Raw genomic sequence first — 26,961 nt, 5'->3', positions numbered from 1 at the left:
TTAGAAATGGTCGGTGTAACAACGCACTGTGAAGCACTTTGTCAGCACATCTGCCGAGCATTGTAGGTGTTTCAGTATAAATGTTCTGCTGAGGTATTGTCTATGTACTGATAAGGGTGATTCCATTGTTTCGGCTGACAGTGGGTTCATCTGGGTGGATCCTAGAGCTGCTATGCATAGCCGCTGAGCTTCGTACTGATACTCGTCAAGTGTCTGTAGCAGCTGCCTGGAGACCGTGCCAGACATCACGCGGGCCTAACTTAGGTGAGAGCGCAGCAGTGTGTGACACATGTGCTGACTTCCTAAATTTGCATCACAGGGTTGAAAACTACAGGGTCTGATACTGGTCAGTTATCGCATGCTTTAGTATCTTCAGGAGGTATATGTCTCGTGACAGTCTGTCACACACATCTTCAGTGTGTTCTTGCCAAGTGAGTTTACTGTCTACCATGAACCCCCGAAGCTTCACAGTTCCTGCAGTGTTTAGGTATCCTTTGTCACTGAAGTTACATAACAGTGTTTGAGTTTTTTCTTCATTCATTTTCATTTTGTTTATAACGAGCCATTCCTTTGCAGTATCAAACAAGGCCCCTACTTCTTCTAGAGCCTTGCTGGCATCAATGCATTACGAGTACAGAGTTGTGAATTGCAAGTAATGTCCACAAGACCTTAAATCGTTTACAAAAAGTGGGAACGGGAGGGAACACATTACCGATCCCCATTGCACGCCAAGTGCTATTAGTGTATGACTCGACAAAGAAATGACCCTTACAGATGAGGCTATTGAAACCCTAGTGCTCAGTCATCGAAGTGTTTACTGCAAAGTCCGAGAGTTTGAGGTGCTGTTAAAAAGCAGTGGAGCTCATATAATACTAGGTACAGAAAGCTGGCTAAAATAGCAAAGTATGTTGGAGCATGATTAGATAAATATGAGGACTTTTTATTAGCATCCAGTTCAACTGTTTCCACAGCTCATCCACGGACCAGTTCAGGGAATATACATACCCCCCCCCCCCCCCCCCTCCTTTTAAGTCTCTGCTACCACCATCTGTATCCATCTTCCCATTAAATGTTCAGATGGTGTAAACTCACTGGTATTGCTTGGTAACGTTGTAATATATTATAACCATCATCAACTTTCATTAGATTGCGTTTGACGACTTTGACATACACATTGCTTCGCGCAAGTTTTGGATTAGTTTTTATATGGTCTAAAGACCATTCTTTTGCAAATTTTGTAAATTCCATTATCGGTAATAGTTTGAAATTTGTCCTGCTGTAGCTCAGAAATTCCTCTCATCTACTATCACAACTTCAATATATGTTTGATATTTTCTGAGTCACTGTGCTCTTAGGGTAATGTCCCTGACAAATAATTAAAACATTGTGGGTCTCGAGTTAGATTCCTTTCACTACTTAAATTCTGAGCAAACATCAACAGCAATGGCAGCGAAAGTCTACCAGCGTAAGGAGTCACCCTCGTTCTACCAACGGCCTTGTCAAAGAGAGTGGAGGAGTGGACAGAGGTTCGGAGCAGCGTCTTGCCGTTGGGGGTGGGAAACTGCCCCTAAAGGTGGAAGACTAGCAATGATCAAAGGCACGATAATGCAGAAGGCAATAGAAACCACTACATTAAGGATATATGTGTATCTGCAGGGAGAACATGTGCCCTGTAATTGAAATAAAAGTGTCATGGTGGTCTGTTTGTGGCACAATGTTCTAGATTGGTCCCCTATTAGCATGCACGGGAGGGGCAGCCAAAAGGGGGTGACCATGAGAAAAAGGTTGAATAGCCCATGAAATGGATACATTCTAGGAGTCTGCACGCAAAATATCAGAAATCTTTGTATGGAAGGAAAGATAGAAAATATGAAAAGAGGTCTGCAAAAGCTCATTCTAAATGCAGTGGGTGTCAGTGAAGTGAAAAGGTAAGAAGGTGAGGATTTCTGATCAGACAAGTATAGGAAAATATCAACAGCAGTGAAAATTGTGAAACGGGAGTACGAATCCACATGAATATGAATGTAGGGCAGAGAGTGAGTTACTATAAATAGTTCAGTAATAGGGTTATTCTCATCAGAATCGCCTGCAAACCAATGACAATAACAATGAATAAAATGCATGTTTGACCATCAGCTGTTTCTTCCTTTTTTTTTTTTCTTTTGTAAACTCAAATACCAACCGGTTTCAGTCTTGTACCATCTTCATGGATAAGGGTTAAAATGGTTTAAGCCACCACATTACATGCCTTGAATATCGATATACGACATAGGACTTTTAGAATCAAACATACGAATACTAATTTAGTTTACTAAATTAGTATACAAAATTACTGTACAAAATTAGTGTACTAATTTTAGTATATAAATTAGTATTCATATGTGTGATTCTATAAGTCTTGTGTCATATATTGATATTCATAACATGACACAGGACTTTTAGAGTCAAACATATGGTAAAAATACTAATTTAGGATACTAAATACGGCCTATTGCACTCGGGTTTTCAAAGTGAGGCCCATGAGAAAGACAAGCCACAGCGCGTACGTCACAGCATGGCGACTGCAGATCTTATGAAAGCCACCAGCCGTTTCTGAAGTGGAGCGAGTGGCTATTTTAGAAAAGTTTAATGGTTCTCAACCGCTTGTTTAAATGCTGGAAACTCTCAACATCACACGACATTAATACCTTTAGTGGGTACTATTTCATTGAATACTGATTTCTCGTAGGCCCTTCATGGAGCCTAGCGTTGGCGAGGTAAGGCGGACAGGGCACCTAATGTGGCGTCAGAAGTTCTTTGAAGGCCCCTATTTACTGTGGGCCCCGATTCAAAGCATGTGATGTCACGCCACTGCATGGGAGTACACAAAAAGGAACCTTGCTGCAGTCTTTAGTGAGCCTGCGTGTGAACCGTACACTCAAAGAAGCTAAAATCTCCCTTGAAAAGGTCCTTCGCAGTTGGGGTCAAAATGTTGGATTTTAATGTGATATCCATTTTTTCTATTATGTACTATGCACATGTTCTGTATGATTCCCAGTGTTCACACGGACATCTAAGCAATAATGCATTTCACGCCATACATTATGAAGCAAAGGTGGACGCATCGATTTGAGCGCAATATACATGAGCATTTTGAAATGTAATTTTTTCACCAAAGGAGACAGGGTAAACATGGTATTTCAGTTAATCTCAAAAAGAAAACCATGGGTGTTAGATCATGAGATTCAGATAACCAAGAGCTGAACACAAAATCATCATGTCCAGGATGACCGATCCAACAGCATGGAAGATAGTTTTAAAAATGCTCCAGTTTCTGATCCACTACGCTTGTGAAACTATCAAAATTTTGCACTTTCTTACAAATTCTCTAATTTTTGTCAATCTATCACCGTTCTTCAAATAGTTATAGCTGCCTGGAACCACTATATTTATTTTGAATTATCCTGTAAAACTTGGATAAGAATAAGCTTGACACCATTGGAAAGAAGAGGATCTAAAATTTAGGTTACCACTGCTAGAACACTCACTGGCATTATGATGTCCGGAAAGTTTTTAATCGATCGCTTCCTCAACAATGGATAAGCCACAAGGAAAATGAAGACCTGAATCTTTTGTTGTTGCCACTGAGATCTGATATCTCTCTAAGGATTTTTACTTGTGGGCTTTGTAAAAGAGGCAATTTCCATTTCACACACTGGCCAGCCTGCACAACTGTATTACATCTGTGGTGTGTTCATTGTCAGTTACACAAGACATGATCATTCAAGGGTGGGACGAGTTGCTACAGCTTAGATGTTTAGCTTGCAGCAGGGTGGGACCATTATGAACTTTTATAACCTGTGTTTCTATTTGCATATAGGTTATTTCATGAAATAAAAATGAATTAATTGAGTCTATCTATTTGAAGAACCAGTTTTTGACTTACCTAGCTGCCCTGAATCATTTTTCGTAGCTGGCTTAGGTTGGTTGATTTGGGGGAAGGGACCAAGAAGTGAAGTCATTGGTCCCACCAGATTAGGAAAGGGCCGGGAAGTAAGTCAGAGAAACCATCCCGGCATTTGCCTGAAGTGATTTAGGGAAATCACGGAAAACCTATATCAGATGGCTGGACGCGGGTTTGAACCGTCATCCTCCCGAACACGAGTCCAGTGTGCTATCCACTGCACCACCTCGCTCACTGGGGTTAGGATAAGCTTCACATTAAACATATTTGTTGAGCTCTCACATAGTCCATATACATAAAAAAATCGTGAGCACCAGTTCCTCCAAAGGTTCAGTGACTCCAAGGTATACCATGTTGGTCAGATTCTTTCTAATTATATTTGTAGTGTATTTGAGATACATTGTGGAGTGTTCAAAGCATATGACTGCATTTTCTTTCAAGGCTATGTGGTGCATAACTTTAGCCTATCCTGTACCTTTGAAGAGTTTCAACATTTTGTTTGTTTTGTTCGAATGTTCTCCATTACAGTTAAATTTTTTTTATATACTAAGCTCCTCACTTGTGTTATCATCAAGAAATGTATGGTTCAGCATGTATGACACATATAGAAATGAATGCTAATATTTTTTTCTGAAGAATTCCATTGATTGCATTAAATTGCCATTTGCAGTAAGTGTTTTTTCGGGTTGTCACAACCGTTTAACGCAGAAGAAAGTTTGGTATGTTTCCCTGAGAACGAACGTTGTTTTTGCCTCTGTGTCAATTTTCAAGCCAATATGATACTTTTCTATACAGGAAGCTACTGTGTATATCTTTGATGCTCCCATTTGTGGCAATAAATCACTGTGGTACTTGAGTGACGGTTGGAGTTGTGTTCTCTGGTGCCACTGTTATGACACCTCATGGAATAATGACTCTTATTCTTATAGGCTTTGGCACATCAGCCTTGTTGATGGGCACTGACTTGAATGTGGATTGCCACAGCATCTTCCGCAGTTTTGCTGTGATCTATATATGAGTCTGAATTGTTAACATCTAATTTCTTAGGCTTCCATTGGCAATGACAATTGAAATGAAATAATTTTGCTTATTATGTGTTTTAGTGTTTAATAATGATGTGAAGTAACACCCAAAATGATTTTTTCAGTTGAACTCTGAGTTTTTGGAATTTCTGAAAGAAGAATCTGTTCTTTTTGTTGTGTCTAGACATCATTCAGATCACTTCTATTTTTTCTCTTTTTTAAAATTCTGATGGAATTTGAGTCATCTACGATTTCACTTGATCACATTGTTTCATAAGAATAACTGCAGTGTTAAGTCACTACGTAGTTAAAGTGCTTTAGTTAAAGTGCTTCAGTGTGTAGCCATTTTTATCTTATGAATGTCTTCACATTTCTGCCGCCTATCATTGCACAAAATTCAAAATACCGGCAAGGGCACAAAACATGGTAATTACTTCATCTGTGCATCCTCCCTCCCACAGAAATCGTTTGCTGAACATCGGTAGTGTTTAGATTACTTTTCTTTACAGCATGTAATGGTTGTTGAACGTTTTTACTTCTTGTACTTTTTTCTTCTCTTTGCATTGTTCTTCCGATAAGTGGCCCCCAAAATTGCGCATTATTATTGATCATCTGTAGATAAGATTGAAGGCTGTGCAATACATTGACGGGTCTACTGAAATCTGATTTGTATTGAGCAAACTGCTTGATTATGTAATCACTGACTCATATCGTATATCTTTGTCAGCTCAGACTCATATACAAAACTGTGTATTTTGCATGATTCATTGTGTTCTGAAGAGTATATGTCTTCGGAATCAATGGAAAGCATATTAATTTGAGAATTATTGGAAGTATGTAGGCGTTTGCCACCATTATGGCGAGTTAACATTAAAACGGTGGAAGTGGTCAAAACGACCCTGTCATACTTTTTACCTTCATTGTCGTATTCAGTTTATTTACTTTGTTAATGAAATCGTATGAATTTTCCAAATTTTTCTCCTCTTTGCGAAGATGTGTTAGTATTTACAAAATATTTACATTTTCTTCAACGTTGCATTCATCTAAAACGGTGGAAGTGGTCAGTTTCACCGCACTGTAATTTATCTTCTGAATATATTTGAATTATCCAACAATGATGTGGCAACAGTCAGCAGTCATGCATGCTGCTCAGTTTTGAAACTTGACACAAGTAAATTCCAATTGACCACAGTTTATGTCATGTCATTCAGGTAATAGTCTTTGTCCATTAACACGTTTTCGAACATGTATCATCAGCATTAACTTTCTGAAGAAATGTTACATCTCTTAGAGAATTCTGAAGATGAATAGGAAACTGACTTCACTGATGAAGATGATGATTGTGACCTGAGACAAGTGAATATGAAGACATTGTGAACAAGGAGTGATTAGTGGAAGAAGATTCATATGCTGGTCTACGTCAGCCATCACCTCTTTCATCACAGGAGGCAGAGTTGGAAGCATCTACAAAGATGATTGCAAGGGGTGGAACTGTGTGGGAGATTGGAAATTATTCATCTTCTGGAAAGCGATCAGCTGTGAATGTTCTGAAGGAGAGAGGAGGTCCCACTGCTTATGCTTGCCAACGAGTTGACAGCTCTGTCATCAGTGCCTTCCGTCTTATTTTTGATGAAGCCATGCTGCGTCTCATGCAGAAATAACAAAGAATCAAATTCTCAAAAAGCACTAAAAAACAATGACTGGACTGTGTCTCTTGAGGAACTGGAGAAACTGATACCCATCATGTATGTGCAGGATGTATTGTGCACAAAAGCTAAGTCTCTCGTTGATCTCTGGTCACACTCTTGGGGGGCCTACTTTTATCAAGGACATTATGCCAAGGGATAGATTTCAGGAGCTTTTCAGATTTCTGTTTCGATGAAAAAGCAACCCGAGCTGAATGCCTGGTAACAAACAAATTTGCTCTTGGATTTAAAATTTGGGGAAGTTTTTACTGTACTGGAGAAAATATAACCATTGACAAGCAACTGATACCAAGCAAAAGAAGATGTTGGTTCACTCAATCCATGTCCAATAAACCAGACAAATATGATCTCAAATTCTGCTTGGCTCTCAACGTAATGACAAAGTATATATTTTCTGCCTACCCATTCCTTGACAAACAGGACATGCATGGACAGAAACAAAGACTTGAATAGCATGTCATTCTGCATCTCATGGATCCATTTGTAAATCAAGGAAGAAATGTGATGACAACTTCTTTATGTCTCTTCAACTTGCTAAGAAACTCAAAGAAAAGAAAACCTCATTAGTTGGTACAATGAAAAAGGTCCATCGTGAAATCCCCAATGAAGTGAGAAAGCCTGATGCTGAAATACACTCCACCACCATCAGGGGCGCTTCTAGAAGTCGAAGGGAGTGGGGGCTAAATGGGGGGGGGGGGGGGGGGAGGTTTGGGGGAATGGAATATTGCTTAACAAAAGAAGAGTTGGGATCCTTCACCCACAAATTGGTGAAGTTTGATGTTACTTAAAGTAGTTTTTGGTAACTGTTTTGGAGTTCAGGGTAAAAAATGTGCATTAATAAACAATAAGATGCCCCATTTTAAGTTAAATGATATTTATTGGTTTAGATAGTAAGCTATTTGCTGCTCTTATTCTTTTGTTAAAATGTGTTTGAAATGCATTGCAACCTATGTTGCTACATAATTATTACAAAATGATTGAATCTGTTGGAGTAATATATTCGCTGATTTCTGAAGTCATTTTATTCAGTGTAATATGATCTTCATTGGGGGGGGGGGGGCTATAGCTTCCATAGCTCCCCCCCCCCCCCCCCCCTGCCACCTCCCGCTGACCACCGTTCTGCACCATAGTGGCAACATGGATTGCACCATGACTGTATACCAAGGAAAGAAGAATAAAAATGTTGTTCTTCTGAGTACATTGCCTGCTAGAGTAGCAATAAGCAAAAAACCAAAGAATAAACCTGAAACCATAACATTCTACAATGCAACAAAATATGGGATTGACATGGTTGATGACATGACTCATAAATATACTACAAAGGTTGTATGCAGGAAATGGCCATTGCATGTCTTCTACAACATCTCGGACATGGCAACAATAAATGCATGGATCATCTACAACATCGTAATGAACAAGAAAATGAAAAGAAAGAAGTTCATACTTCCACTGGCCAATGAACAAAAGGGCAAGAACATCAAGCAAAGCAAGAGGATACGGGACTGAAATCAGCTAGAAAAGAGGAGAAAGTGCCAAATGAATCCCCACAAAGGCAACAAGACCAGGTAAAACCTCATCTGTACTATGTGCATCTTGCAGATTCCAGTGACATGAGTGAAAAATAATAAAAAGCCATGTGTAGGACACATATGAGAGTAATATGAATGACATATACTAAATATGTCTAGGAGATTACACACACAAATAGTCGATAGATGAAAATCAACAGTATAGGAAACTTGTTGGCATAAGCAACAATAAATTTGTAAGGTATTATGTTGTTGAAAATTAAGTAATTATTAATTATTATAATTGTGATTACTACAAAAAAGATATGGATTAACAAACACTAAAACAAAGTGCTTGTTTAGTTCAAATATGAAAATATTTTATGTGGGATCAAAATGATCCTTTCTGCCGTTTTAGGATTGTCAGAAACTCCGCCGTTCTAGTGTTAAATGAAATGATTATAGTAATTACTAAAATAAAACAAAGCAATATGATCAGTTGTGGAAATAAATCTACTCAGAAGGAGGTAAGCTTCGTTTAGCTAAGAATCTAAAATCATTGTGGACACATTATGAGAAAGAACTTAAAAGAAGTACTTGTGTGTCGAAAAGCAGAGCTGGTACTGACGAGCCACTGGAGCCAATGGTATGTTACTTCGATGCCATGAACTTTTTTAGTTCTGTTTACATAAAAATGTGTTAATTCTTGTTTTTAAAACTGCATCTAAATAAATAAATATCACTCAGGTATAATCAGAACTATATGTGCAAGCATTTCCAAAAGTACAAAGCAAATTAGCGAGAACCGAACCTCAAAGTTCCAATAATCATTTGGCTCAGTGATCCTCGAGTCACTTAGTAGATTTACATCAATCTTCACCTCGTATTGTACCAATCCCACACATCTACACTTCCTCTTTACATTACATGATTGCAAAACCAGACCAAGAGCCACGTAACAGCTGGGGTCCGAAGCTGCCATATTTGTGCCTCCATAATCTGACACTAATGTTCCGCAATATAGATTTGCTATTTGTAGCAAGCCGTCAATATATTGCATGATATTGCTGCCCGATGTTGTTGACAGTCTAGGGACCATTTTAGCCCCAGTGTCAGAAATACATCTTCGGCTTGCGAACCCATGCAGACATTAATGAAATTGTCTGTTGAGCTTTTGGCTTTTAATTCAGTTATGAAGCTTCTAGAAATTGAAATCATGAGATTCAGCGACACTGTTATATTACCAGTACATGACAAACAAGAAATGGTTCAGGTCATTGCCAAACTCCATCTTCCATTTAAGCAGACCTATATAAAAGTTCGTGCAAGTAGAGTAATTTTCTAGCCTTGATTATTGTTGGATTTCATTTTCTTCATCTTTTTCTTCTACTATTATTGTTACTCATCATATGTATGATGCACTTGAGAAGAAGTATTTGATGAAGACTAAACAGACTCGCAAACTTCTTGTTAGGCTCTGTTTCAACTGTTTCCAAAGACCAACCACAGTTCAAGTCAATGAACAAATACACATATGGCACATAAGGTAATTCAAAGTATACAGTATATCGAAAGGATAATGGGAAACTGAGGTGGTTGTGTTCTTCACAGTATGTAAGTAAGTCAAATCCATCGAGACAGAAATTGAAGCTGCATCCAAGATTGTTTAGGTGAGACTCAGTATCAATGGTGGGTATATGTCGACCACCAGACCCACTCCCAGGTGTAATCAAAAGCTTTAGAAAAACGCTACTATGCATGATCACAGTTTTTCTGTCATCATTAGACAAGACCTCAGTCATCCAACAACTGATTAGTTTATGTGCCACACTGGGAAAGAAGATGGGTTCATGCTTAATGCTGGCTTATGTTTTATCGGGGAAGAAAGAGGTGCACATAGTCATTCTGAGATGAAAGCCAGACACTACAAAGAATGGATTAGAAGCATTCTCTTAAAATTACCAAACAGATTTGTGATGGTTTTAGATCAAGCTCTGTATCACACAATGACAAATCTAATAACAGTATCATGAAATCCACCTATGAATCAGAGACAGGATGCTATTAATGAATGGATGGAAAGCAGTAATGCAGTGCTTCCATCTAATGCCACATTGTTTGAGGAACTGACAGAAACTGTTCTACTGGAACATGTGCAACTGCCCTTTAGGTCACAAGAATACCTTTTGCAGAGTGTATTGTACTCAGTCAACAAGGAAATTAAAGCTGTGTGATTGCCTGTGGCAAACTGCGATTTCATCAACACTGAAGCTATAAGGGCATTTGTTAAGAAGAAGATAGCAAAGGAAAACATGAATTTTAAGGTAAATGATACTTTACAGTTGTTATCACTGTGCTCCGGTTTCTCCAAAGTGTCTGGAGAGTTCAGTGAGTCATGCACACAAACCTGAAAACAGTTGCATTGAAAGAGCTCACTGTCTTGACATAGCAATAAAAATATTGCAGATCCAGGTAGAGGATTGCAACAGCAGCAGCAAAACCTCAGCCAACAGCAAAAGTGATTAAGATAGTTAACTTTTATTTCATTCATCATTCATTCCTGCAAAATTTATTCTAGCTAACCGATTTTTCTTTTACTGTTAAAATGTGTAATACATTGCATTGTTCATTTATTGAGCATTCATTTGCAGTTTAATGTATTAAGGCCAATTCACATTGGACATCATGTCCAAACATTCTGCAATGCATTTCAAATGGAGGCATCCACATGGGCCATCACTTCACATCACCATGCCACCATTATTTCTCAGGAAGAAAGTTTTGATGGGGCCTACAAGAAATAAGGGCTGTGCAAAGAATTTATGACATCACACAGTCATCTTGCCTGCCATATTTCGTAAACACTCAGCTCCATGCAGGACCCATGGGAAATCAATATGTCACTGAAAAGGTACCCACTAAAGGTCTTAAATTTATTGTGTGCTGTCAAGAGCTTGCATGCATTTAAACATGCAGCTAAGAATTATTAAACTTGCCTGAAATAGTTACTTGCTCCCTGCGAGGCACAGCTGCTGGCACTCATAAGATGTGTACAGTGTGTTTTTTTTCTACACTCCACAGCCAGTCTTTCTCATGGGCTTCAAGTCTTGACAGTTGGCACTATCAACCACTAATGATCACGTTACTTCCAAACTCCTTTCCTCCTGATACACAGCCATGCACTCATCTCCATAGTTCAATGATGCCTATCCTGCCTTAGTCATTATCACCTGTACTAAGAAGGGAAAAGGGACACTAGCGCAACTTGTTTTCTTCTCACCAAGAAACTGTCCGGTCTTGTTGTGAACTCAGCCAGCCACGGCAACCACAGGTACCTTTGGTGACCACCTCCTGACAGTGCTCTGCACTCTGGAGGGTAAGGGAGCTGGGGGTACTCTGCAGGGACCATACAATTGATGGTGTAAACTATTACATTACAAGACTCTGCAGCAGCAAGTTTAGCCTGCAACAGGAAGAATATCTTTAATTAGTTCAGCTTGTTATGAAGAACTGTGTCATGCAAGCACATTTGATTGTACATCCTGTTTAGTAATATAGTGTGTGTTAATTGCATTTATTGGAGTTCTGCCTCTCCATGCAACCATTCACAGCTGGAATGCCCACAGATATAATGTAAAAAAAGATCTGACTTTTTTGAGGATGTCCACACTGAAACTAGTATCAATGACTATAATGTAGATGAAGCAACAATGATTCCCAAAGTATGAGCAAGTAAAACAGGGAGAAACATTTATCTGTTCTGTAAACTAGATAAACAGAAAGTAGAATCAGGTCTCAAGAAGAAACTTCAAGTGTTTGGTTCAGGGCAGGAGAATGTACAGGAATGGTGGCTCAAGTTTAGATGAATAGTTAACCAAGAACTGAATAGTCTAACGGTCATAATGGGTGGAACCTTATATGATGCCATACTGTCACAGTATAGAAATTTCTAAAGAAGCACTGAGTACTGCGCCTTGGTTGTAAAACATGACAACAGATAAGCAGATACTGAAGGAAATGCATTTGGTTGCAAAGAGGGTTATGCATGAAGCCTTCAATGACTACTGTAACAAATTCTAATCAAAATATCCATACTGAAACTAAAGAAGTTCTGATCATATGTAAAAGCTGTTTGTAACATTAAAGGGTGTTGAGAACCATGTGTATAGCACAGGAACTGAGGGTAGCAAATCAAAAGCACAAATGCCAAACTTCATCTTCAAATGTTTCTTTACGAAGCAGAATGTAAGAGTACTCTCAGATCAGTTCCTGCACCATTGCAAAGTTGAGTGATGTAGATTTCACACCATTGCAAAGAAGAATGATATAGATATTATGGTCATTGGCTCTGATAAATTAAAAATGAGCAAGGTTCTAGAACTCTGGAATACTTGTTAGATTCTATACAGAATTTGGAGTTATTTTAGCACTTCTTTTACCTACAACCACATCAGTACTCCACAAGCCAACTGACACTGTGTGCAGAGGGTACTTCTGGTACCATTATCTGATCCCCTCTTAACTGTTTCAATTGCAAATGGTGCATGGGAAGAATGATTGTAGGTAGGCCTCTGTATTAGCTCTGATTTCTCAAATTTTTTCATCAAGATAATTCAACCATAATTACATCACAGAGCCCTGCACCCAGTGGTTGGAAGAAAACAAAGATCTACAAGACAGTTTACCGAAGTTGTTCACAAAACTACAGTGCAATATTATTGATATACGTCTGTTGTAGAATCTTAGAACATTTACCGATCTCAAATGTAATGAGGTATCTCATGTAAAAGCCAACTTCCTCTTGTCTCACATGACATACTTTATGGACCAAGTCAGTAAAGTAGATGGCATATTTCTGACTTCTGAAAAATCTTGTTACACAGATCCACACTAATGCTTATTAACAAAAGTAAGATCACACAAGAAATCAAACGACATTGATGACTGGATTGAGGATTTATTTCTAATCAGGATGCCGCATGTTATTTTGGATGGGGAGTAATTGACAGATGAAGTATCTTCAGGTGTGCTCCAGGGAAGTTTTTTGGGATCTTTGCTGTCCATGCTGTATGTTAGGAATGTGGCAGATGATATTACTAGCATTCCCAGACTTTTTGCATGTGATAAAATTATCTATAATGAAGAACTGTCTGAAGAAAATCTCAACCAATGCTCAGCCACATCTTGATAAGAATTTGAAGTGCTATGAAGATTGGAAGCTTGGTTTAAATGCCCAAAAATATAAAACTGTGCACTTCACAAAACAGAGAAACATAGATGTTCCAGAGGGAGGGGGAAATGGTTTAGGCTCAGTCGTAGTTAGCAGGTGGCAGACCTCAGTTCCTTAGTGGGACACTGCAAAACACAGTCTACAAGGGAGAATGTTTACAAAACAAATAAAAGAATAGAGGTCAAACAACTGCATAGAGATAACATGCTTTGAATAACTTCTGTTTCATTTACTATCTTATAATGTAATATAGTTTTTTTATATTTGTCAGAATAAAACTTATCTTTAAAATAACAAATGTAAGTTTTTGTATTCTGAAATTCCAGGTTCCCAGGTCAGTTAAATGCTGATCTTCGCAAGCTTGCAGTAAATATGGTACCATTTCCTCGCTTACATTTTTTCATGCCCGGATTTGCTCCTTTGACATCACGTGGGTCTCAGCAGTACAGAGCTTTAACTGTACCGGAACTCACACAGCAGATGTTTGATGCAAAAAATATGATGACAGCTTGTGACCCCAGACATGGCCGATATCTCACTGTGGCAGCCATCTTCAGAGGGCGTATGTCTATGAAAGAGGTGAAGTTTATTTGTTTAAAGAAATAACTCAGTCTTACTGCAACATGTGTGTGTTTGTGTGTGTGTGTGTGCGTGTGTGTGTGTGTGTGTGTGTGTGTGTGTGTGTGTAGTATTTTTCTGTAACAGTTGGTCAACAGCAAGGTATCTGTCACTTGTGGAATGCTATCTGCTTATTCCAAGATTAACAGCACGTTTTTTGTTAACTTTCAGATTTTTAATATGGAGTACTATAGAAAAGATAGTATTTACTGTACTGCATTTTGCAGCTTAAAAATGCTGTGAAAATTAGATAAACTGAGTTGAGTTTGTAATTTTCATAATGGTGCAGTTTCTGTCTTTCACAGATTTGAGTTATTGACTAATTTATTTTATTTGTAGCATTTTTTGCATGGAACCACCAACTGACAACTTTTGCAAATAATACAGTTTATATTTGTCTAAGCGATTACATATACACAATACAAATAATAGAATACTTAATAAGGACACAAAATTGGGTCATCATCATCATCATCTTGGACAGTTTCCAGCCTCTGGCCAGGCCTGTCTCCATCGTCTTCTGTCTTGCCACCATCTCTCCATCTTCACATTGGTCCAGTCTTCTGCTTTCTTCTGGATGCATTCTTCTTCTCCATTCAGCCATCTGTCTCTTGGTCTTCCTCTTGGTCCCTTTCCTTCCAGTTTCATCTCTTGTATCCTCCTGGGTATCCTCATCCATTCTTTTAACGTGTCCATACCATTTCAGCCTTGATTTCCCTGTCCTCTCCTATAATGGTTCCACATTCATTACTCTCCGATCCTATCATTTCTTAACCTGTCTATCCTTGTCACTCCAGTACAGTTTCTCAAGAATTTCATCTCACTAGCTTGTACTTTGCTTTTCTCTCTTCATTTCATAACCAAGGTTTCTGATGCATATGTCTGGATTGGGACATATTATGACTGGTATATAGCCTTTTTACTGATTTGGGGTACATCCTTGCTCCATATCAGGCTTCTGACACTCTTCCAAAATGCTTCTTCTTTTCTCCCCTGCTCATTTATTTCTCTGTCGTTTTTTCCATCTTCTTGTATCAGGCTTTCTAGGTACTTGAAACTCTCTACTCCTCAATCGTTCCCCACCAATTGTTATTCCCATTGTTCCTCTCTCCTCCTTTCTTGTTGTGATAATCATCTCACTCTTATTTATACTAAATTTCATCCCATATTCTTGTACTGTTCATTCCCATATGTCTAACTGCTCTTGTAATTTCTTCTCCTTATTCCCCCACATCATCAGATCATCTGCAGGCACCATAGCTTTCATATTCCTTTCACCAATTACTTGTGCTACTGTACTCATTATATCATCCATCACTACGATGAAGAGTAATGGTGAAAGTGCACTTCCCTGTCTCAAGCCATTCTTCTGTTCAGTCGAAGCTGATCTCTCTCCTCCTGCTTTCACACAGCTCACACTTCCATGGCACATTTCCCTTATCCTCCAAATAATGTTTTGCTACTCCCCTGTTCTCCAAAGCTTCCACACTTTGCTTCTACATACACAATCATACACTTTTCATTGTCCAGGAAGGTCATTAGTAGATCTATTCCATATAGTGCTGTTCCTGCAGTTGTCTTACAGCAAAAATTAGATCCACCATGGACCTCCCTGTTCTGAAGCCAAGTTACTCTTCTCTCATTCTTCCTTCTAATTTTGCCTGAATTCGTGCTTCCAAAAATTTTCTCAAAAATCTTTGCACAATGTCTCATCAATGTTATCCCCCGATATTTCTTGCACTCTTTTCTACTTCCCTTCATAAAGATCAGGACAATTATTCCCTTCTTCCAGTCTTCTGGGATCAGCTTCTGTCTCCACGCAATTTTCATTATTCGATATAGTCATTGTATCCCCACCTCTCCTGCTGCTCTTACCATCTCTACACTTAGCTCATCCAGAGCTGGTGACTTTTCTCCCTTCATCTTGCCAAATGCCTCTTCCACTTCTCCCCATGTAAGGTATTTTTCAATTTGCTGTTCCTCCTCTATTTTCTCCTCAGCTTGTTCCTCCTCATCCAGGTCTCTATTTTGGGTTCAGGAGCTCTTCGAAATACTCCTTCCACATATTCTTGAGTTCCTCCTTATTCTCTACATCTTGTCCACTTTTGTTCACCATTTGAGCATAATCTGTCGTACAGTTCTTCCTCTTACTTTTAATCATCCCATATAACACTTTTATTGAACCTTCACTTCCTCCTCCATCATTATGATCTACTGTTCCATCCACTTTCTTCTTTCCTCCACCACCACTCTTTTTGCTTCTTTCTTGCTTGCCTAATATTCTTCTCTTGTCTCTGCCGTTCTCTTCCAGAACCATACCATAAAGGCTCTATTCTTCTTCTGTACTATATCCTTTGTTTTATCATTCCATCAGGGTGTTTCTTTCCATCTCTTTTTGTTGCTTGTCCTCCCACATATTGCTTCTGTTGAACTTACTAATGTTCCCTTGAAATCACCCCATTCCTCTTCTATCATTTTTGGTTCATACTTTGGAATGCTTTTCTTTACTATTTGTAGGTATGTAGCTTGCTTTCTTCCTCCTTCAACTTCCATACCCTCATATGTCTTTCCTGATTTTCTGTCCCTTTATTATCCTTAGTCCCTCTCAGGTTCATTACCAGCAAACGGTGGTCTCTATCCAAGGCCTCTGATGGTATTACCTTAATGTCAATGATGTTCCTATTCATCTCACTGTTGTACAGGAAGTAGTCAACTACTGACTTTCTGTTTAAGTCTTGACTGTACCAGGTAATCTTGTGGCTCTGTCTTCTCCTGAACCAAGAGTTCCCAACCAGCAAGCCATTCCTTTGACAGAACTCCAATAGTCTTTCACCTTCCTCATTTCGGTAGCCCCAACCCTCTGGTCCAAGCACACTTCCACAGCCTTGTCTTTCTCTTCCAACGTGTGTGTTTAAATCTCCCATTACTATCATCATCTTCCTTCCCATCTGCTTCTGCATTTCCTCTTCAAACTCTTGCTTCCCCTCAGAAGTGCAACCCACCTGTGGCGCCAACACTTGTATTACCTCTATGGTCATCTCCTTGATTGATATTTTGGTCTTCATCATCCTATCACTTATTCTCTTCATTTCTTCTTTTAATTCATCTCTTACTACTATTCCAACTTCATTTCTCCTTCTCTCCTCATTTCCACTCCAGTACAGTCGGTAGCCTTTCCTCAATTCTCTCCTTCCTTCTCCTTTACATCTTGTTTTAGCTAACCCCAATAGGTCTAAATTCCTTCTTTCCATCATGTTTATCATCTCTTCCACCTTTTCAGTCAATGTATGTATATTTAATGTTGCAATCTTAGTCTTGTTTGTAGCCAGTTTGTCGTCGATTAAATCCGTCCTTTCTGAGGCCCGTTCTATTTTTGAAAGCAGAACTCATAATCCACTACTGGCTTGCTGGGCCTATCGTAGCTTCACCAGACCCTCATTAGCCATCACTTTCCAGGGTTCCTGTAGGACCTTCACAGCCAAGGTAGCAGTCCTGGGGCATACGCAGTCTCCACTGTACCTCGCTCCTACAGGCAATCCCCTACTTCATGCAGTTGCCCATCTCTCACAACTTGGACAAGGCGTTGGACTTGTGGGAGACACAAAATTGGGTATTAGATCATAATTTTTACAGATATTATGATTTTACAGAGAAAAAAAAAACCACTTTAGGTTGATATTAATATCCATTCAAAGAGTATAAGCACTTATTAAAAAGCGATTTTTTTTTCAGTTTGAAGTTGAGTGTATTCCCTTTGTGACACCTTATAGAACATGGCAGTTTCTTGTATATATGTAGCATACCATGTACAGCAATCTTTCTTTCTCGTATTGTAGACATGCATATTGGAGGACTTCATTGTTTTGTGTGTCACAAAAAAAGGTAATATTAATTTGTTTAGATTCAATGAGTAAACTGTGAGGTATCTATGATGTACCGAGATTGCCCCGTGGCAGTCTCTATATCCCAGTCCACAGATAAATCTGGTTGCTCTTTCCTGCTTCTTTTCATATGCATGCTATCAGCACAGCCTCATATCTCTATCTAATAATTAATTGGTACAAATACTGCCCCATAATAAAGTGTTTTTAATGTCTGATCAGAGACTACTTCTGACAACTGTCTAATTAGATGTTGTGAACTACTGATTTTATTACATGTAAAACTGATACGGTTTTCATCTAGGTATACAGGGTGAAGCGAAATTTGTACACTCAGGCTTCACAGTATGATTCCTCACATGCCAGCTATAAAAAAATGTCTGTCACAAAATTTCGTCCAGCGAGTACATCCGGCAGAAAAAGGATATTAAAGAGTGGCAGTCTGGCAACACTGTAATCACATGTATGGTAACTACTGCTGTCAGCAGATGTTGCTGGAGTAGCACAGTCGGTACAGTCAATAGCATTTTGAGTTAGCATGCAGGGGGTGGAGGATTCGATCCTGGCTTAGGGCGCCCTTTTTTTTTATTTGCTAATTTCATTCTGTAATATACGGTATTTCTTAGATTACATGTATCCTAAATTCACAACATTTTGTAACGCTGAATATAACAAATACATGGTTAGACAAATAAGAAATAGACAGTTAAAACAAATGACCTGTCATAGGACAGACTAACTACAAAAACAATATCGATTTGGAGATGCTAAAGATGATAGCACAGTACAATAACACAACATCTACCTATCATTTATACTACATCTAATATGAATGCTCAGATATCACACATTTCCAACCGGTGACAATAATAGTGTCCATATTAACCCATTAGCGCCGTGCATTGCCATATGGCAACGTTTGTAACACTTTTTTAAAATCGTTGATTCCACGACATGAATGAAGCGAGAGTGTTGGTATCACTGAATTCCATTCCGCAAGACTGTAAAGATCACTACAATGCAATGGTTTTAACAATACATTTAAATTCTGCAGCGTAAGCAGTGTTGGAAGTCGTTTGCTGAATGACGAAGAAAAATGGAGTATAAGTTCGTGTAAGTATGTTTTACACAGTAACTTACGATATATAATTTGGTTTTTTAGTATGGTTGTGCTTTAAATACTCAAATATATATTCTTTGGAGGTTACTGCTTGCTGTGAAATAAATTACGTTCATTTAGGCCGTTTGAACATCGGTGTTGCCATATGGCAACGCTAGGCGTTTGTACTCAGTAAAAGGATGAATTTCCTCTTTCTTGTTTCAGAAGAGGTTTCTCGCTTGCTGAGATGCTGGAGATTTATAAATGACGATATTGAAGGTGATGTGTTTGTTGAGCCCCCAGATCCGAATAGAGAAGAATGATGGATTGTTGTATGTGTGGTGGCTGGACAACTTACTTGTCACAATGATCTCTTCTTCATGTGGTGCACAAGAAGTTGGCCAAGTCAAGAGATTCTCGCAACTAAAAAAGCGAAATGTAATGATTCCCAGACCAAACCTGCTAGCCAAATATAATACATATATGGGAGGTATTGATCAGATGGATCAGAATCTAGCATGCTGTCACATTGCAATAAGAAGCAAGAAATGCTACTGGTGTCTCTTTACATGGATTTTAGATGTCGCCATACAAAACAGTTGGATTTTGTATAATAAAACAAGAAACCAAACTATTTCTCAGATTTATTTCAAGAGAAAAGTAGCAACAGTGTACTTGCAAAGACACCAAGCTTTACCAAAAGGAGCCAGGAGACTATCTACATCAAGGGCATGTTGTGACAGCTGCAAATCAGATTCAATTAGGTTTGATAAGACTGACCACCTCATCCAGCACACAGAAGGAAAGAAGAAGAAAAGATGTGCACACAAGGACTGTAAATCTATTGTGAGAACAATGTGTTCAAAGTGTAATGTGGGATTGTGGATTGACTGTTTTATTCCATTTCATGTAAAATAATGCTGAGTTCAAGATTTGACTTTTGATTATGAATTGTACTGTGTTATAAAGTATCAGATGTATGATGAAGACTGAATAATAAATTTGCACAAAACTTGTATATGTAATAAGAAATTTCAATAACCAACTTATTTTAGTTGAAGTTGTAATCCATATAAATTTAGGTAGTAAAAGCACCTAGCGTTGCCATATGGCAACATCAAATATCTCACTAATGGCAGTAATGACTTTTGCCGAAACAACTCTGTTGTGTAATTTATGCCTTTTACAGACATAATAACGCAAATTTTTTTTAAAATCACAAAAAAATTAATTTCAGCGCTAGTGGGTTAATGACCACATGACCTTCACAACAGAATATGTTGTCATCAGAACAACAGATGCTCAAAGTGACCTCGCTACATGTCTAAACGTTGTGCAACCCTTTGGATCATACAGCTCTGGACCCTTCGCAGCAAAGCTGTGTCAACAGTAACAAGAGTAGCATACAAATGCACTACCAGTTCTTCCACATTCGTCGAAAGGGTAGAGTACACATGCTCCTTTAGGTATCCCCACAGGAAAAAATCCAGGGGATTCAGATCAGGTGACCACAGTGCTCATACAACTGGACCTCCTCATTTAAGCCATTACCCTGGGAATGTTCTGTCCAAATACTGTCACACATTAATTCCAGAGTGTGGAGGTGCACCATCATGTTGGAACCATATCCTCTGCCAAACATGTAGTGGAACATCTTCCAGCATATCAGGCAGATAGTTTGAGAGGAATGCATGATACCTCCATGCAGTCAACCAGTCAGGCAACATGTAGGGGCCCAAACACTTGTCGCCCAACATTCTGGCCCAGACATTGATACCAAAGCGAACTTGATATCCATGGTTGCGGGTGACGTGTGGGTTATCCTCACCAATGGTGGGCATTGTGCATATTGAAGACATCTTCACGAGCGAATGCTGTTTCATACGTTGATATTATGGTGTTCACGAAGTCATTGTTGCCTTCCTGTCATTGGAACCATTCACAGAATCGCATCTGCTGATGGTAATCTTCAAGAAGCATGTGTTGCATGACAGCATAATGATAAGGGTGCAACCATACTTGTGCACCACGCTAACAACCTTGTGAGACTCGCAGCTGCCTTGCTACTTTACGTGTACTTTGCTGAGGTTATTTGTGTATGACCTCCAGAAAAGCTTCCTCAGTAGCTGGAGTATGGCAAGCCCATGGATGACCTCTGCCACGTGACGGTGGAAGGAGAGAACCTGACACCCGAAGGTGCAGCTCCAGACGATGAAACACATTTTTATCTGGATTGAGTCAACAAGGATATCTAGCAGCATATTCACAAGTGGAAACAACAGCCCAGTTTTCAGATGCACCAAGGACCAGAAGCATATCCACATATTCATCATTTGTGTATGCCATGTCTGCCACATTGGTTTAGAGGTTTACAATGAGAAAATTCGATACATGTACGCATGTACATTGGAGTCTGTCATGAATGTCTGGTGGACAGTGCATACAGTATAAACACACCATCGGTCCTGCACACTGTTCCAGCTAACACACATTACCCCTCTGACAGATATTGTTCTGCATGATTCATCTCGACACCACTAATTGTGAAATGTTCGGTTTCGAATTACACTGTTTCCCTAATGGTAATAGATGTGATGTTTTCACAATCCTAGCAATAGAATAATAATAATAATAATAATAATAATAATAATAATGACAATAATAATACTGGCAGGTCGCAATGGCCAAGCAGTTCTAGGCACTTCAGTCTGGAACCACACTGCTGCTACAGTCGCAGATTCAAATCCTGCCTCGGGCAAGGATGTGTGTGGTGTCCATAGGTTAGTTAGGTTTAAGTAGTTCTAATTTTAGGGGACTGATGACCTCAGATGTTAAGTCCCATAGTGCTTAGAGCCATTTGAACCATTTGAATAATAATAATGCATTGAGATATGTACTAAACAGCATGCAGTTACCAGATTCAGTGTTTGAAATGCATAATTAGTAGGACCATGGTGATACATACAAATAGTAACCGAGTCTGGACATTATTTGCAAAGCACATTGCTAGTCCTGCTGGTAACGAAGGCCCTAACAAACGAGGCAAGAATAATAGCTGGTACTAATCTATGGAACCATTGGAGGAGGGTACAAAGCAAATAGGTTTCGCATCTAGCAGATGAAGTGGTGGGAATAAATTCATGCCCATGATGTCGAAAGGGCTTCTTTCAAAGCTTACCAATGTTTCACATGTTTTCCAGAGGACCCACTGCCATCGATCTTGACGATTCAGATGCCTGGTACCATACCACCCGGACTACATTTACCAAATAAAAAACATATTTCCCAATCCAGGATCGAACCATCGACCCCCTGCGTGCTTTTTTAACTAAAAAATCTATCCACTCAACCAACTATAAAACACAGACAATGTGTGCTGACAGAGGGAGTTACCATACATGTGGTTACAGTATTCCCCGATTACCACTCTTTAACGTCCTTTTTCTGCCAGATGTACTCGCCAGACGAAATTTTGTGACAGACATTTTTTTTATCGCTGGCATGTGAGGAGTCATGCTGTGAAACCCAAGTGCACGAATTTCGCATCAACCTGTATACCTAGAAATCTACCTTTATCGGTGTCTGTTGTTTTAGCTCCATGCATGTTATTGACAGACGTTTGGCGTGAATTTACAAATTTATATGGCAATAACTGAGATTTACTGATATTAACCATCAAACCTTGATTGCAGAACTCAGTAATTATTTGATCTAGTCACTCAGTTGCAGCCAATGTAAACTCACTGTTTTGTTTGCCAACAAATAACAGTAGAAATCATCTGCATAGCTTACAAACTGGGAGTTGAGAGTTGGTTCTACATTATTTGTGAACAGAAGGAGAAGGAAAGGACCTAGAACTGAGCCCTGGAGTACACCTTGTGTGATTGGAAATTTATGACCTGATCACTGATTTTGTAAGTCTGCTTTGCAACTGACAAGATATTTGAAGACAAATTCAACTTGAACAGAATAGGGGTTCAGTATGTACAGTGTACACATCCTCATAAATAAGGTTACTGCTTTTTAAACAATGGAAAATCCAGGTTGGTATATCAACAGTTATGAAAAACTTAGACTGCTACTCACTGTAAAGATTAGAGCATTGAGTTACAGACAGGAATAACAAAAAGACTTTTACACACTTAGGTTTTGGGCAACCTTTCTTCAGAAAAATGGAAATCTCACACATATTCACACCAGCAGACCTGCCTCAGGCGCACATGACTGTGTGTCTGGCCACTGTTCTGGCCTCTTTAGTCAGACTGCCAGTCTTGCACTGGAGAGAGAAACATTATCACGCTGACAGAGGAAAGCTCAAATTTCAATCTGTTGCTACACTGTAGGGAGTGTGCCATTTAAAATGCTTTATAAATGTGTTCCCAGAGTTCAGCAACATTATCAGCAGAACTGTAATGTATCAAAGCTTTTAAACATTCTGACACAAAAGAAAGAAAGAAAAATCTGATAGTTCAAGTGGTTTAGTGCTTCAGAGAGAATTTGCAGAATATTGTTAATAATTTTCCTGAGCTTGTCATTGTAGTAGGGGTGGCTTCAACTTGCTAGGTTTAGACTGGGAGAGCCATGCCATCAAAATTGGTGCCAGAGACAGGGATTCATGTCATATTATTCTGAATGCATTGTTCGAAAGTTACTTCAAGCAGATATTTAGAAAACCAACTCGTGAAGTTAATGTAATAGATCCCCTAGCAACAAACAGACCTGACCACATTAAATCAATTAACATAGAGGAAGGTATCAGTGATCATAAAGCTGTGTTAGCAACCACGACTACTAGTTTTGCAAGGAATGTTAAGAAAGGTATTTTTGCTTAGCAAGAGTGATGGGATACAAATTTCAGAGTATCTGAGTAGTCAATATCAGATATTCAGTAGTAAGGTCAAAGATGTGAAGCAGAAATGAAAAACATTTGAAAGCATTGTTGAATAATCCTTTGACCAGTATGTTCCAGGCAAGGTCTTAAGATATGAAAGACCCACTGCAGTTTAATAGCTGTGTTGGAAAACTGCTGTGTGAAGAAAGAGAGCTTCATCACAGACTTTGAAAGTAAAATTTTGTCAACCAATCTGAGTAAATACCTTCAGAGGTTTTGATCTTATGCAAAATCAGTATGTGGTCCAAAATCCTCTATTCATTCACTCAGTGACCACACAGGCACAGAAATGGAAGATAGCAGAGAGAAGGCCAAAATACTCAATTCAGTCTTTTGAAATTGTGTCACTGTGAAAAATTGTAACAAGGTCCTTCCTTTCAATCATTGTGTGAATGCCAAAATGGCAGATATTGAGATAACTGATTGCAGAACAGCAAAGCAACTCAATTGCTTAGTAGTGGCAAGGCATTGGGACCATATGAGATACCTGTAAGATTCTGCAAAAAATATATGAAAGAATTTGCTCCCCTTCTAGTAGCAGTTTACTGTGGATCACTGGAGCAAAGAAAGGTGCCTTGGAAAAAAGTGCAGGTCATTCTTGTTTTCAAGAAGGATTGAAGGACAGATGCACATAATTAAAGGCCTACATTGTTAACATCAATCTGTTGTAGAATTATGGAACATGTTTTATGCTCAAGATTTATGACATTTTTGGAGAACAAAAATCTCCTCTAAGAAAATCAACAAGTATTCTGCAAACAGAAATCTTGCAAAACTCAGCTCAATCTGTTCCTCCACGAGATCCATAGCACTGCAGACAATGGTGCTCAGGTTGGTGCTGCCATTTAATGAAAAAATATGAGCTTACTGAGTATTGGACCAGATTTGCAACTAGATTCAAGACTTCCTTGCAGATGTCACCCTTAATGGAACAAAATCTAGAGATGTAAATATAATATCTGGATTACCCAAAAGAAGTGCAACAGAACTGTTAACTGTTTGCATTGGATATGAACGATCTCGTAGAAAGCATTGGAAGCTCTTTAAGCAAGGTTTGTGTGTCAGCTGTATAGGGCTTTTCCTCATTAAGATTATATTTGCACTTATTTTTGAACATATCTTATGAGTGTTGTTTCCCCATGTCTGAAATTTGTCCTCTTCTAGTCCCAGAAACCTATTACAATCCACTTCTCCAACACCTGCATTCCCAATGCTCAGAATAAAATCTTCTGACCTGTTCGTTCTGTTTGTTTAAAATTTTGTACGTCATTTTCTCCCTGTTGATCATCAGAATACCTTTCTGCCTTTTGTACGTTCTCATTGGTTCTCTTTACCAGATTATTTACTGAGTTGCTGCATACTATTAACGTTGTATCAGCATACACAATCACTTTTTAATTTACTGCAAATGGAAACATCATTTATATAGGTAGAAGGTAAAATGGAAACGTCCTAGTACTGAGCCTGAGCTACTCCATATTTTACCTGCAGAAAGTCAAACTAGACATTTTTCTTTGTGTTTCCAGATTTATTTTTTATTTCAGTGTATTGGTGTTCATTTCCAGCAAAGGTTTTTATAATATCTGCAGCTTTTCCTCTAATGCCATAGCTGTGCAGTTCCTCTAGAGTTCTATGGCAAGCACAATCAAAAGCTTTGGAAAGGTCTAAGTATACATAATTAATAATGGATCTGAGCATAAATAACTCCCAGTAAATCTGTCTAAAGGATATTAAAACTCGCAGGCCTCTACAATCATGTTCCAATTAGAGTCAGTCAAATCTTTCCACTAGTCATGCAGATAGAAAAAGCGGTCTGTTGTTGTAATCAGCAGCATTTATACCACTAGAAGTAGCTGTATACCCTCAGATCACACAAAATGTCATCATTGAGTTGTTTGGAGACTTTCAGCAAAATAGCAGTGTGAAAATATTAGTTGATTCTAGGACGTATTATATCCCACAGTATGCATAATGGGTCTTTAGATTCCAAAAGTTTTGAATGTTTTATTTCCTGTAGATCAATTCCTCATACATGTTTATCAATATATATTAGCAACAGGTGATAGCTTGAATGTCTGAAAAATCATTCTGCAAATAATATAAATCCTCTGTTCTTAATGTTTGACATAATTGTTGTGTGTGTGTGTACTAATATTGTATCTGACTAAAAAACAAATAATGTATGTGATGGGATTTACAGGTAGATGAACAGATGCTGAACGTCCAGAATAAGAACAGCAGTTATTTTGCTGAGTGGATTCCAAACAATGTTAAGACTGCAGTGTGTGACATACCGCCTCGTGGCCTTAAAATGTCAGCAACATTTATTGGGAATTCCACAGCTATTCAAGAACTCTTTAAACGCTTAGGTGAGCAGTTTTCAACAATGTTCAAACGCAAGGCTTTCCTTCATTGGTACACTGGTGAAGGTATGGATGAGATGGAGTTTACAGAGGCTGAGTCAAACATGAATGACTTAATTAGTGAATATCAACAATACCAGGAAGCAACAGCTGAAGAAGAGGGAGAATTTGATGAAGAGGAAGAAGGAGAAGGAGAAGAAGCATAATTTCCAAATTTTCATGACAGTTATTCATGTATGTCCATTAATTCACAGTTTTTAGTGTTGCTCAATCAAATTAAAACCTGTTAACTTGTTGTTGAAGATCTGAATAAATAAATACTCAACAGTCTTTTTGCCATAGCAATTCATTTATTTTATGTGTTTATGGCAGAAAAGTACAGCTTGATTATGCAAACTATCTTCCTGGACCATTAATGGTGTATTTAACAATGAATTCCCCAAACAACAAATTGAACAGTTATTTTACTTTTACTACCAGATTCAGCAATTCAATATGTCATCGTCAGGCCCCATAGGCATTCCTCCAAAAATCATTGATATAGGCATACTGGGGCCTTCTGGATTTTGTGAGTTCTCAAGTGCTTCCTTTAATAACTTGACTCCAACTGGAAATTCACAACATCCAAAAACATCTGGCCTCAGTATGCCTATAACAATTTCTGAGAGGTGCATATGTGGCCTGATGATGGCAAACTGAA

The 26,961-nt window shown here is 38.6% G+C and overlaps 1 protein-coding gene across 1 annotated transcript in view; it reads left to right on the top strand.

Annotated features, from left to right (window-relative positions):
• Positions 1 to 26,467, top strand: part of LOC126190772 (tubulin beta chain-like) — a 59,803-nt gene extending 33,336 nt beyond the window's left edge. The window contains exons 6-7 of the mRNA XM_049931304.1: positions 13,736 to 13,988; positions 26,099 to 26,467. Coding sequence (XP_049787261.1) covers positions 13,736 to 13,988; positions 26,099 to 26,467 — 622 coding nt within the window. The remainder of the gene's footprint in view (positions 1 to 13,735; positions 13,989 to 26,098) is intronic.
• Positions 26,468 to 26,961: the final 494 nt, after the last annotated feature.

Source organism: Schistocerca cancellata, chromosome 6 (genome assembly GCF_023864275.1).
Source record: "Schistocerca cancellata isolate TAMUIC-IGC-003103 chromosome 6, iqSchCanc2.1, whole genome shotgun sequence".
NCBI classification, from domain to species: Eukaryota; Metazoa; Arthropoda; class Insecta; order Orthoptera; family Acrididae; genus Schistocerca; species Schistocerca cancellata.
The sequence above is the reverse complement of the archived record's forward strand: the minus strand, read 5'-3'. Positions and strand labels throughout refer to the sequence as shown.